Source organism: Perca fluviatilis, chromosome 8, assembly GCF_010015445.1.
Source record: "Perca fluviatilis chromosome 8, GENO_Pfluv_1.0, whole genome shotgun sequence".
Classification (NCBI taxonomy): domain Eukaryota; kingdom Metazoa; phylum Chordata; class Actinopteri; order Perciformes; family Percidae; genus Perca; species Perca fluviatilis.
This window is the reverse complement of record NC_053119.1, coordinates 1570420-1584868: the sequence shown is the minus strand read 5'-3', so window position 1 is coordinate 1584868 and position 14449 is coordinate 1570420. Positions and strand designations below refer to the sequence as shown.

Below are 14449 nucleotides of genomic sequence, written 5' to 3'. Positions count from 1 at the left end.
ATAATGGTATACATGCCCATGTGTGTGTGTATGAGTCAAAACAAAATAAAACTTGTCATCTGCAGATTGATTTTAAGAGGGAGAAAAAAATCGATTTAAATCTTAAATCGGATTTTTTTTTTTTTTTTTTAATCTGGGATTTCTTTTTTAGGCCATATCGCCCAGCCCTATTTGGTACATACGGACACACACACACACACACACACTATCAAAACACATTTGGGGGAAACTCCTCTGAACACTAGTCTTTAACTGTCAGACAGTTTCAGCTCAAATTTTACAAAAGAATGAATAAAAAAAAAAATGACTTTGTATTTTCGTGTGGTAGAAAATGGTTAAATGACACACAAAAATGACCACATTTAAATACCAAGTTTCGGTATGTGTGTGTGTGTCTCTGTGTGAGTGTGTGTGACAAATAAATCATTGCACTGCAAACCACAAACTGGATGTTACACACACACACACACACACACACACACACACACACACACACACTGTGGACGACGAAACCTGGCTTTAAGTCTCATTAAATAAATAAATACATGCAGAAATAAATGAATAAGTAGTGGAGGAGTGAGCCTGGACATTTCAGTGTGTTTAAACTTCACTTTGAGGCAGGACTTTAAAGCCAGAGAGCAGAGTTCCCGTCCCGGGGAAACTAAAGTCTTCCACCAGGAAAGGTGTCTTCTTCACGAGTTTAATCCAAACCAACATCTGCTTCATAAGCTTCACTTTCGTCGCGGCACAACGCTCATATTCTGTGGACTAAATTTAACGGTAATCTCCACCTAAATGATCAAACACGGATCAAATGCTAACACACACACACACACACACACACACACACACACACACACACACACGGATTTGTGACACTATCTTTGTGGGGACCCGTCATTGACATAATGCATTCCCTAGCCCCTTACCCTCACCCTAACCATCACAACTAAATGTCTAACCTTAACCATCACAACTAAATGCCTAACCTTAACCATCACAACTAAATGCCTAACCTTAACCCATACCCTAACCTTAATCATAACCTAATTCTAACCCTAATCCTAAAACCAAGTCTTAACGCCCTTTAAAGTTGGGGGGTCCAGCATTTTGGCCCCACAAAGCTGTCCGGACCCCACAAGTATACTGTATTCCCGGTTTTTGGACCCCACAAATATAGTTAAACGAGAACACACACACACACACACACACACACACACACACACACGGGGATCGACCGATATGGATTTTTTTTAGTGCCGATACAGATTTTTTTTTTTCATCAGCCTTAGCCAATGACAATTTTCTTGAGCCGATATTTGGAGCCGATGCTACTTTTGCTCCCTCAATTTACATCATTAAAATGTAAACCCTGCCACACTGGATTAGTTTTGGGAATCTGCTCTGCCATTTCTTTAACAATAATAACCAAAAACACAGATCAGAGTCATTACTACAATCATCTTACATTCATATCACCCACATGATGTGTGCAGTGTGCATCATATGGACGGGTGCAGAGTCTCCAGCAACACAGAGCTGCCTTTATGGACACCGGTCTGTAAATAATGGCGGGAAAAAACTATCGGAGAACGCAGCAGCCGCGTATCAGCCGATGCCGAGACACGTAAAAACGCAAATATCGGTATATCGGTAGCACACACACACACACACACACACACACACACACACACACACACACACACACACACACACACAGGTAATTTCCGCTGAAATGAGCGGCAGCTGGCGGTGCTCTGTACCCGGCTCACAGTCACCTGTTCTCAGGTAACTGAACCACCGACTGACGCTGATACAACGGAGCTCGGTAGCGGCTTAAACAATTAGCCGCTAGGCGCCACGGAGCTCAGAGCCAGCAGGCGTCATGTGACCAGCCGGCCGTCTCCTAGTTTCGTACGATATCACACGGACCCGTTCGTGAGAATGCGTTGGACGTAATTTGTGTTTGAGTTTAAAGTCACATTTCTGACTTTTAAACTCAGAAATCAAAGACATTTTTCACCCGTGGCCCTAAATTCATCTCCCATAGAAAGTTCAATAAAGACGTTGGCTTCTTAAGCATCTTTTGACCTTTAAGCACAACGTTGGTTTGCACGTTTTGTCTGAACGTATGACATGTTTTTTATAAACTTTGTGAAAGTTAAGCCAAAGGAATAGAGTTTACAGTTTAAAGTCAGAAATCTGTTGTTGTTTTTTTACACCTTCTTATGCATCTTTTGCACGTTGTGCTCGTAAAACTTGTATTTTTGTGCTGCAAAAGGATTAGAGTTTAGAATTTAAAGTCACATTTCTGACTTTAAACTCAGAAATCAAACACATGTTCCACCCTTGGCCTCATAACCACAACTTGAATAAAAGATGTTTTTTAATTCTATATATATATATATATATATATTCTACCTCCACCTCACGGTGAATCTAACTTATACCAATCAGTGCTACTAGTTACAAGTCTACTTAGGTCTTCTGTTGTCTGTCTGAAATGCTCTACTTTAACTAGTAACTGCACATTATGTATAGTCTATAATGTGTGTGCACTAAATGTAGCCCGTCTCAAATGTCGTTTTTATACATTTTAAATGTGTAACACCAGTTGATCCATGGTGAAACCTTGTTTGGTCTCACTACATACAGGATATATGGTTGAAATGAGAGTAAAAGTTGACTTTAAAAGCAGAAAGCAGCCACTGACCTCCTGCAGAAGATCCTGAGGCCGGTGAAGGTCCTGCTGCTGTGGAGGCAGGGGGGGGCGGAGACAGAGGAGGAGGAGGAGGAGGAGGCCGCCTCCCCTTCATCCTGCAGCGGGGGACAGTTGTCCGGAGCCGGCGGCTCTTCCTCGGGCTGTTGCTCCGGATCCATGGCCGCCTTCCCTTCCCTTCCCTTCCCTTCCTTCCCTTTCCTTCCTTCTTTTCCTCCCTCCTTCCCTTCCTTCCTGCTCCCTTCTCTCACAGTTTGTCAGATTTTAAGAAGCAGCGCACGCCAGCCATTCTGACAGCTTCTCTCCACCACCAACTAACTTTGTTGGACAGCCAGAAGCTGCAAAAACAACCCAAACTGTTCCAGCGCTGAGTTTCCTCGGACTCCGTTTGTTGTCTTCTCCCGTCCCGTCCCGGCAGCCTTTAGGAAGCCTCTCTCCTCCTCATGTCAGGCTCCTCTTCCTTCTTCTCTTCCTTCTTCTCTTCCTCTCGTCTTTCTCGCCACATAAACGCACAGACACGCGCTCTCACAGCTGCAAATCCAGGAAGTTTCAAAACGGAAAAACGCAAAGCAGGAAGTGTAGTTTTTTTCTCACCCCCGTTGCTTCTCCACTTCTTATTCACACTTTCAGTCCTCCGCTTCTCCGCGTCTCTCTCTCTCTCTCGCTCTCTCTCTCTCTCTCTCTGTTCTTTGACACTTTTTATCTCAGCTCTGTGGCTCTCCCTCTCTTTCCACAAGCCCCGCCCCCTTCCCGGGCTCTGCCTGCCTGTGATTGGCTGAGAGCGGAGAGGTGAGTGCCTTGTGAGTCCACCTGCTGGAGCTTGTGAGGCTGTGCAGCTGCTCAGGAGTCTAAATAAAGCCGAGGAAATGAACTCATTCTCTCCTCTCCAGAGCTGCTGCAGCGGCGGGCGGAGTATGGAGTTAAATCTGTGCCAAATGGTTCATTTTGTGGAGAGAAAAAGATGTGAAACTGAAAGATCAAGTTCTGATCTTTAACCTTTTTTTGGAAATACAACAATGTATTCAAACAAGTGTAGAAAAAGGTGTTTTAGGTTAAATATAATTTAGATTCAGTTCTGAAATTCTTTTGAAAAAAAAGATTTAAATCTGGAAAATCTGCAACTGAACTTGAAGGCTGCAGATAGATGGAGAGATAGATAGATAGATAGATAGATAGATAGATAGATAGATAGATAGATAGATAGATAGATGGATAGATAGTAGATAGATAGATAGATAGATAGATAGATAGATAGATAGATAGATAGATAGATAGATAGATAGATAGATAGATAGATAGATAGAGAGATACATAGATGGATGGATAGATAGATAGATAGATAGATAGATAGATAGATAGATAGATAGATAGATAGATAGATAGATAGATAGAGAGATACATGGATGGATGGATAGATAGATAGACAGAGAGATAGATGGATGGATAGATAGATAGATAGATAGATAGATAGATAGATAGATAGATAGATAGATAGATAGATAGATAGTGATTACAGAGGTCTAGTATGGACTGACCATGTGATGCAATAACCATGATAAGGTGCTATATGGTAGAGTGGGTGTAAAAGTGAACAGTGCATGGATTGAACAGTGCAGGGATTGAACAATGCAATAGCTTATTATTAAATATTAACTATGACTATGAAAAGACAAGAATGTGAACACAATAGAATTGCTTGACAAACAACAAAATAAATACTATACTTTATGACATAGCTATAGTCTGGATAAACGTACATGTCTAGGATGAAGTGTGGCATCTCTCTGTGTTTCTGTTCTCTAACTCCTCCGTTTTCTTCAGGAAACAACAGGAAAGGCTAGCGAGCTACACGCTGACCATGTCAACATTAGAGGAACGTTGGGCGGAGCAACAAGGCAGGGCTGCTTGGGTCTTTCAGGGAATGGCAATAAATACATTTTGAACTTTAGTGCAACAATACACATGCTTAGAGATGTTTTTAATTTGAAGAAATGAGACACAAGTTAGTGCTGACCTAGTTTGTCATCCAGACCTTCCTCCACAGCGCTGCATAGGAGGGTCTGGCTAGTCCACACAGCATTCACACACACACACACACACACACACACACACACAAACACACACACAAACATGTGTATGTTCAAAAGTAGTTTTAGTCAACAGAAAACTCCGATTGGACAGATAGTCTAGCTAGCTGTCTGGATTTACCCTGCAGAGATCTGAGGAGCAGTTAACCATAGTCCTCACAAATCCACCAGAGGTTAGAACACCAACACAGAGACAGAGGAAGGGGACGGACATCCGGCCAAAATAAGGGACACCTGGCGGCACTGGAGTAATCCCTTAAGTGGAAGGTCATGGATAAAGTCAGAGATGGTTTGGATCCGAGACGCTCCAACTTCCAACTGGAGAACTGAACGTGAACACAGATTATTAGCGATTCTACATTCAAAAAATAAACTTGTGGGCATGTGTTTGATTAGCAAATTAGGATTTTGCTTAAATTACATGAATTAATGGTGTTTATCATCATTAAATGATTCATTCTAGTCTGTAAAACGTGATTAAAAGAAAATTCAGATGAATTATAAGCATACAGATCAATGCAATGAGAAGTGGATTCATCAAAACAACGACTGCGTGTACTGTTATTGGGCATGCTCCAAGCCCTAGACCGGCAGCTGATTGGACGAACGCGTCACATGGGTCTGGCTTCTCCCGAATTTCAAAACTGACCATTAATGGCGGCTTGTTCAGAATACGATCTCGTATTATACGAAAATAGTTCACTGAAACGTGTTTCTGAAAACATTTTAAGCGAGAAATAGACCGTGCAGTTGTTGAATCTGTCTTCATTTCAGATCAACAAAGGTCAGTTTAAAAGATTTTCATCAGATTTTGAGAGGCGAGCCGAGTGCTCCCCATTTGCATAACGTTGGTTGGTTTCAACTGATTCAACTACATGACTTTTTTATTTTTTTTTTTTTATTTAATTATTATAGGATGATGCACATTTGATGAACATGTACAACAGTACACATAAAAAATGCCAGATTATAGCCCAAGGGCTAATTTCCATCTGCAGTCCATTAGGCTGCAAAGTTACAATAAAAAGGACAAAAGATATACAATAGTAAAATTTACTATAAAACAGGGAGAAACAGGAGAATTCATTACTAAGTGTTAAAATGGAGACACAATTCATTAGTATGCTTTACTGGGCTGATACGGTACAACATATAGTTAGAGGTGGTTGCACGTTTGGTTAGCTCTGAGCCACACCTTTAATTGGCACTTAAAGGTGGCCAGAGTGGGACATTCCCTTATAATTGGGGGTAGTGTGTTCCATAATGCACTACCTTTAATAGATAGAAGCTCATAGTCCCTGTTTACAACAGCTCTGGTGATCCGAGCCTGTCTGTATTTAATGAACTCTAGCAGAAAATGAGCGGGCGACTCGACTCTAGCAGTAGATAACTTTATTGTCACCGTGGGGCATTTGGTTTGGGCCACAGTCGCAAGGCACTTCACGACAGGACATCAGACACATGACACAAACAAGCAGTCCCTATATCGGACACCGACAACCGACAACATGAAGAACCTACATCACACACTACAATACACTACACACCCTTGGGTATGACCAGGGTGGCTGGACATCTAACTTATTCTGACTGATTTAAGGCTTTCATGGCTTGTGGCTTTTGCCCCGTAGTCACCAAAGTAAATATTGGACCCTTTCCTCACAAGCCACATATCTCCAGAACATTCTGACACTAACATGGCATTTTTCAGACGGACATATCAGGAGAAGAGTAACTTAGTTTGAGACCTGTTTCCATCTCAGGGCCAAACTCTCGCGAGATCTGGCAACACAGAGAAGCTAACGTCAGCTAACGTCAGCTAACGTCAGCTAACGTCAGCTAACGTCAGCTAACGTCAGCTAATGTTCCTGAACGCCCTAACAAAAGTTTTGAAAAAGACGACCAAAACGCTGAACAAAAAGTTTAAATTTTGACCCAGAAAAACATAAAGTTGCACAGTTGACGGGAAGACAACACAAGGGTTAAAGGTGCAATATGTAATATTGTGTGTAATACTGGCAGCTAGCGGTTAAAATAGTTACAGCACTACCAATTCAAAATACTGGAGAGTCGTTTCCCCCGCCCCCTCCTGCCCAGACTTGAAGTTCACGGGGGTTGCCAGGCTGAGACCGCAGCATTCACAACAACGTTGCTAGACACTTTTCTCACATAGCCAGACATTACTTCACAGCACAGCGGAGTAGCTAACGGTAGATGCTGGCTATATTGACAGTCATAAAAGCCCGTGCTCACGCGGAGCTCTGTAACCAACTGACAGACACACTTTTTCGGCTTAAAATTACAGTATGAACCGCTAAAAACACAACAACCTCACCGTCCTCTCCACACGCCAGTCAGGCACACTTCCTCGGCTTGGAATTACAATACGAAACGCTAAAAATACCACTACCTTACCGACGGAACACACTTCATTGGCTTAGAATTATGGCAAAAATCGCTAAACACACTGCACACTCACAGTCCTCTCTTTCCGATTTACAGCCCCCCTCTCGTGGCTTAAAATAACTCACCGTTGTCGGCTCCAGCCGCTGACGAGGCTACACGCTGTAAACAGCCGTGGGCTGCTTGCCTGGTTCTCCGGTAACGTTAACAGGTAGCAGGGTTAGCATGGCGGCGTTAGCCAGGACCAGTCGGGATCACTTTACTGTCTCAATTGTTTTTGCGAGTAACCAACTCGGCTACTCTAACTATATAATTCAATGTGAGAACACAAATGTTGAAATGACAAAAAATGCCCGTCCCTAGTAGCTGTGATAAATTAGCCTGAAGCTAATGCTTACCGGTTCAGGAGAAAATAAGCCAACTCTGCGTCCTTTTGGGCTCTAAGCTGTCTCCATCTTTCAAATACATCTCCAATATTTACCAGGGGGTTGTTATGTCTCTGGTCACGCAACTGTTAGAAACATGCTGTTTTCTTTTTTTTAGGTCGGGTAGAATCTATCTCCATTGATCCTGTTGGTTTGTTTGCTGCTTTCATGGCTGTACTAACGTTACAGCTGTAGCGCGCTGGGTTTACGTTTTTACAGGTATATCTGGCAACCCGGCCTGCCTGTCAAACTGGGCCGTTGATAACAACACACAGATCAAAACATAAACACAAATTCCATCACGGAATGTAAATTTCAAAAAGAAAAAATACTGAAATTAGCATTGTTGTCAGAAAAGATAGTATTTCAGTTTAACATGTTTCCTTAATATCTGATGAGGCATTGGTGTCATTTTTGGATTCATTACAGTACAAATATTACATATTGGACCTTTAATTATACAAATATAACTTTTCATCCGTCCACACAGCGTTCACTACACTACACGCTCGGGCCCTTGATCAAGCATTTGTGTTTTTATAATCATTGCTTTATTAGCCTAATTGGGTGGGGAGAAAGCTATGCCTCTCCAGCTTCTCTCGTAGCTCTGGGTATATGTCCTGCACGCCATATTACGAATCCCACTATGGCCACGCCAAGACCCGCCTTTCCTTCTAGCATTTATTGGCCAGGCGTCCATGAGAATGCGAGGTAACGTAACCCCATTTGTTCAGGTCCTATCCCCTGACCAATTGGCTATCCTAACCTTAACTACTCAAGGTCAAATGCCTAACCCCAACCAATCGGCGGGTCTTGGCATGGCCATAGTGGGATTCGTAATTTTGCGTACTGCACTGACTTGAGTGTGAGGTAGCACTGGCTTCCATAATTGCACAACCAGGCCAGATAGGTTCAGATATCTCACCAGTCCTTTAGCAGCAGATATGGTCTCTCCTATACCAACCAGGCCAGATAGTCTCAGGTATCTCACCAGTCCTTTAGCAGCAGATATGGTCTCTCCTATACCAACCAGACCAGATAGTCTCAGGTATCTCACCAGTCCTTTACCTATATCCGGCGTGTTGTGGAGGACAGTATTAATTAGGTGATGGAGACCAGAAAGTCTCCTATATGGTTCCAGGGCTTTGATTATATTGCTGCCTTGATCTGTTACCCACCCTATTCAGCTGAGAGAGATATGGTTCGAGTTTCTTTTTTTTTTTTTTACATTTCTTCATTTGGATCCATTTGCGATCGATTCCATTCTGAATAAACTAACAGCAGTTTACAGGCTTCGTCCTTGTTGCATTATTCCTTAAAGGGGTGATAGAATGATTATATAGGGTATTTCACACTGTTCCTTATGGTCTCCTAATGGGGTATGTAACATTGGTTGGGCTGAAAATGGCCTGGTTGATATTTTATTGGCCCTTATGCATCCCTGTGTTTTGGCCCTATTTGTAACAAGAGCTTTTCTTCCAAATATGGTATGGTCATGAATATTTAGATGAGCTGCGCGCTGATTGGTTGAGCGACTTGCCATACGCACATATTAGCTAGCTCTCATTGATGGACTCCATCTCACCGCGGCTCTATCAATGAGACTCGCGGACAAGAGGCGTTTATTTCCCCGATTGTTTAAATAACTCAACACACATACCCATTATAAGATTAACTGGAACCTGCGGGCTGCGGTAAAAGATTGCGGGCGTAACAAGCTCGCTGACACTGCGGTCAGGGTGGCGATGTAGCAACCCAGGCAGCACCAACACCGGCACTAAACTCCGACACACAGTCGGAGAAAATTTGCAATTAGCCATCCATTTAAGTAAAGCGGCCCATATTCGAGCTTTATATGGTTGATTTCTCGCATAAAAAAGTTTCAGAAGTGAATTTTGTAATGGAATAGCAGAGATCTGCATGACTACTAGAAAGAAGCTACCTGATCTCAGGTCAGTTGTGTAGCCTATGTAAATGTACTACCTGATCTCAGGTCAGATGTGTAGCCTATGTAAATGTATACTACATCTCCGGTCAGTGTGTAGCCTATGTAAATGTATGCTACCTGATCTCAGGTCAGTTGTGTAGCCTATGTAAATGTTCTACCTGATCTCAGGTCAGTTGTGTAGCCTATGTAAATGTTCTACCTGATCTCAGGTCAGTTGTGTAGCCTATGTAAATGTTCTACCTGATCCCAGGTCAGTTGTGTAGTATGTAAATGTACTACCTGATCCCAGGTCAGTTGTGTAGCCTATGTAAATGTTGGGGCGTGACCGTTCTCTTAAGGTTCCGGATTTTGAGATGCTTGCGTAAGCAACTCAGCTTTGTTGGGATTCGCCCGTTTTCAGAGGCAGTTTCAAAATATGAGATTTTCATAGTAAAGGGGTGTCAGTGGGACTTTGAGCTTCTATGTATGTCCTATTTACCCACCGAACTGTCGTTATTCAACTATGACAGGGTGAAATCGGTTTTGCATTCTATCACCCCTTTAAGATAACTCTGACAAATTTCTGTAGTTCAAACAACTCTGAATTCTAGTTAATAACGTAAGTTATAACGGCCCACGTATTAAAAAATGGTCGGGTTTAAATCGGGCTCGGGCTCATCATTACAGTTAATGTGTCGGGCCGGGCTCGGACACAACGTGCACTGGACTTTGAAAAAAAAAAGTGATAAAATAACTTCTGATTAAAGTGAATAGAATGCTGAAAAAAGTGTCAAAAACATCAGTGGGAAAGCGACAAAAGTGTTGAAAAAGACGACCAAAATGTTTTAAATTTTAAATTTTGACCTAAAAAACAAAAACTTGCTTGTTGGTCGACACAAGGGTTAACGCTCGATGGTGTTTTAAGCCCCCAACGTCGACTTCAAGGCACCTAAACCTAATTCGGCCGTCATGCACATGCGCAGATGATAATCTAATGTTTGCTTCCAGGTGGAGGATAACGCCAGACCACTACAACCAGGACCGGAACAGATCGTGTAGTATCGTAAATCCTCAACAGGTTTATCATCTGCGCATGACGGATGGTGCAGACAGGACAGATCGGGTACCGACAGCACCTAACCATTGTCTAATCCGACGACGTCTTGGCTTAAAACACCAAGGTTAACTTAATGTTTATTCCCATACCGGGAGTTGAACCCGGGCCGCCTGGGTGAAAACCAGGAATCCTGACCGCTAGACCACATGGGACGTGAAAGCCACCAGTTCATTAATGAATTCATCCCGACAAATCATCGCAAATTCATTAGTGGTTCAACACGCCCTCGTTCACGTCCCCTATAAGCACTTCTCCTCGCTGCCATCTTATCCCTCGTGTTGTCTACTTCATCAGTATCAGATTTAGTCGACATGATTATTCTTACGGGTAAATATATTCATTGCAGTAAGTGGAGATGTTCTCTCTCTCTCCCACCTCTCCTGTCTGTCCACTGTCACTCTGAAATAAAGAGGAAAAATCTTAAAAATTGTATTAAACACCCCAAATTCTTTGAAATTAACCATTAATTTGACCCGCAAAGAACATTGTATGGAACCTGTACAACGTTCCTCCATGCATCATAGTTATTTTTGGTTGAGTGAGACCCATACTGCTGAACTCTGAAAACGGGTCAAATTTAACCCGAGAAAAGCGCGATGCTTAAGTGTTGTTCTAATTGTCTGAAAAAAGTGAAGTGAACTTGGTGAGATGGACCCTCGGAGAGCTGAGGGAGCGAGTGAACAACGATGGTCACTCCAGAGGTGGATTTCACCCACAATGCATTGCAGGTATGCATTTGGTGCAAGAAAATCCCTCCATGGTGAGGTGGCAGTGATGTTGGTAAAGTTACTTTATTATACATACACATACATGTAGCGAAATTCATTCTCTGCATTTAACCCATCCCTCAAGGAATACACGGTCCGCTGCGTGTATGTATGAGACTATCTCCACCACATCCTTCTGGGAGGTTGTCAGCTTTGCGTCTGCCTGGCTCAGAGCGCCGTCCAGCAAAAAGCCACAAAGCTAAAAATGCTCTCAAAAGTTAGCTTTGGCTGTGCTACCGGCCTCTGTCACGTCCCGTGTGGAGCGTGTGAGCGTGCCGAAAAAGTAGTTAGTTTACTGTAACGCGTTACTTTGTTACACCCAACACTGGTTCTGAGGAACTTTTTGGACCTGAACCCCCCGGTCTCCTGGGTCGCTACGATGAGCAGAACCAACTCTGGCATCTCACAGTAAAATGTCATTTCACGGTCTTGTCTACTCTCTTTTGTTCCTGTTTGTAGATTAACTTTTGTACAATGAAAAGTAAACGCTGCGGACAGAAATGATGGTGGGGCTGTGATGGGTTCTTATTTTAGACTGATTTACATTTACAGTCAGCAGGATCACGCACACGTCCGTTCTCCGAGGGTTAAAAAGAACAACGTGAACATATTGAGAGCTTTTCTCTCTCTGCCTCTCACTTAGATCACATTTCTGCAGCGCTGCTCCCTCACAACATACAAAAACAGCGCTTTTACAAAAGAAGCAGCCGCCAACTACAGCACTACAAGCAGAGGTGTGTGTGTGTGTGTGTGGTGTGTATGTATGTGTGTGTGTGTGTGTGTGTGTGTGAGTATGTGATCGTGTACTTGCATGTGTGTGGCCTGCGTGTGTGTCGCGGTGAGTATGTGGGCGGTAATGGGTAATGTGCGTATGTAATGTCGCGTGTAATGTGTGCGTATGTGTGTGTGCGTATGTGTGTTCATGTGTGTGTGTGTGTATGTGTGTGCGTATGTGTGTTTGTATGTGTGTGCATATGTATGCATGCGTATGAGTGTGTGTGTGCTTTCGTGTGTGTACATGTGTGTGTGTGTGTGTGTGCGCGGTTGTGTTGGTGCAGCTAAGCGGGGGTTGCACGGCCGCAGCGAGGCCCACACAGAGCCCTTCACCGCGGGCACGTGGCGGTTGGTTCATCCCCTGGGCGCCCGCTCCGAGGTGGAAGCCAAGGTTATTTTTGACAGCCAATTAAAACAGAGGTGCAGCACGAGATTAAGTCCTTCCTCTTAAAAAGGATCCCTCCAGACGTGTTTGTACTCTCAGTTCAACACAAACGTTCAAGTGCCTTTAAAAGAATGTAAAACGCATCTGATCTGAACCCAAATCTCCATCTTTTTATCAACTTAACTCTTAACTGTCTAAACCTAACCAAGAGGACCAAACTGGGACCGTTAACCACGTCCCATAACCATGTCCGTTAGGCCTCCTGCACGCTGGCTGTGTGGCGTTTTTGTGGCGTTTCTGTTGCCTCAAAATGTAATTTTTTAAATGTATTTGTTTCAAAATGACATATAAACATCTTTTCCTATTCTATGTTGCCTGGAAACGCTTCCAACACGCTGGCGTGTCGCGTGAAAAGTAGGTGACAGTCCTATTTCTAGCATGCACGCGTTTTCTGAGATGTGCGTGTCACGCAGGCAGTGTGTACGCTCTAACCTGTTACCATGGGAGCCCAAATATAAACGGACACGGAAACACAGTTGACACACTCTCGCCACGCAGCCAGTGTGCAGGAGAACGTTACCTTGTCTGGTTTGTATACGAGGACGGAAAACTGTCTTGTCGGTTTATTTATTATAATTTATGAATATCAGCCAAACATTAATTCCCATACCGGGAGTTGAACCCAGGCCACCTGGGTGAAGGCCAGGAATCCTGACCGCTAGACCACATTGGACTGATACAGGAACTGAAGTCTTCTGTCTTCATTTCAGATCAACAAAGGGCAGTTTAAAAGATTTTCATCAGATTTTGAGAGACTCTAGTCACAATCATCCCGCTCCCCGTTTCCTGGTTAGCTCTCCACCAATCAGATGGGTCATTGAGTCCGACTGCCGGCAGTTCCCGCCCCACCGATTGTACATGTCAAATCGGCCAAAATGAAGGCTGACGGCCCCTTGGACGGACGACGGCACGGAGCACACCGAACAGACTCGACTCACCGACCTCGCCAGACTGTCAGACGGCCGATTATCGGCTCGGTGAGTCTCAGGCTTTACCTGCTGTCAGTCTGCTAACAGAACACTGCACACCTTTAATTCAATTCAATTTTTATTTCAATTCAATTTTATTTATAGTATCAAATCATAACAGTTATCTCGAGACACTTTACAGATAGAGTAGGTCTAGACCACACTCTATAATTTCCAAAGCCCCAACAATTACAGTAATTCCCTCAAGAGCAAGCAGTAGCAGTGGCTGTTGCGACAGTGGCGAGGAGACACTCCCTTTTAGGAAGAAACCTCGGCAGACCCAGACTCTTGGTAGGCGGTGTCTGACGGGCCGGTTGGGGGTGTGATGAACAGTGGCGATTATAGTCACATTAAAGATAATGGGACAGTGACTTTGAGTGACTTTACAGATTTTAACCTTCCTTAGAAAAACTCTCAGACTGCAACTCACACTTGTGTCGAGTTAGGTGACGATACAACGTTACGCATTACATAACGTTCATTTACTATTTTAAAATAGCTTAAAATCTGAGCAGCCTTCAAAGCAACAGCCGTGGTCACTCATCACTCTCAGACTCTTATCTGTTGGGGATCCACGATGACTGAGTAAGAACATGAGTCCCATATGGTCTAGCGGTGAGGATTCCTGGTTTTCGCCCGGGTTCACCTCCAGGTATGGGAATCAATAATATGATAAGCTGAGTTATGAGGATTGATTCCGACATGTATTAAACACTGTTAATGGTCAGGCCAGCGCTGCATGTTTAACATTATTATAGCATCAAATAACTAATATAAACCAATTGTTGTTGTATGTTTAATAATGTTTTATTTAACC

The 14449-nt window shown here is 43.3% G+C and overlaps 1 protein-coding gene and 1 non-coding gene across 2 annotated transcripts in view; both read right to left on the bottom strand.

Annotated features, from left to right (window-relative positions):
* The window catches only part of dgkzb (diacylglycerol kinase, zeta b), an 82828-nt gene extending 79427 nt beyond the window's left edge, over positions 1-3401 (bottom strand). The window contains exon 1 of the mRNA XM_039807750.1: positions 2714-3401. Coding sequence (XP_039663684.1) covers positions 2714-2880 — 167 coding nt within the window. The 5' untranslated portion in view covers positions 2881-3401. The remainder of the gene's footprint in view (positions 1-2713) is intronic.
* A 7357-nt stretch (positions 3402-10758) lies between these two features.
* On the bottom strand, positions 10759-10830 carry trnae-uuc. Its single transcript has one exon. It is a non-coding gene; the product is annotated as a tRNA-Glu (tRNA).
* Between the last annotated feature and the right edge of the window lie 3619 nt (positions 10831-14449).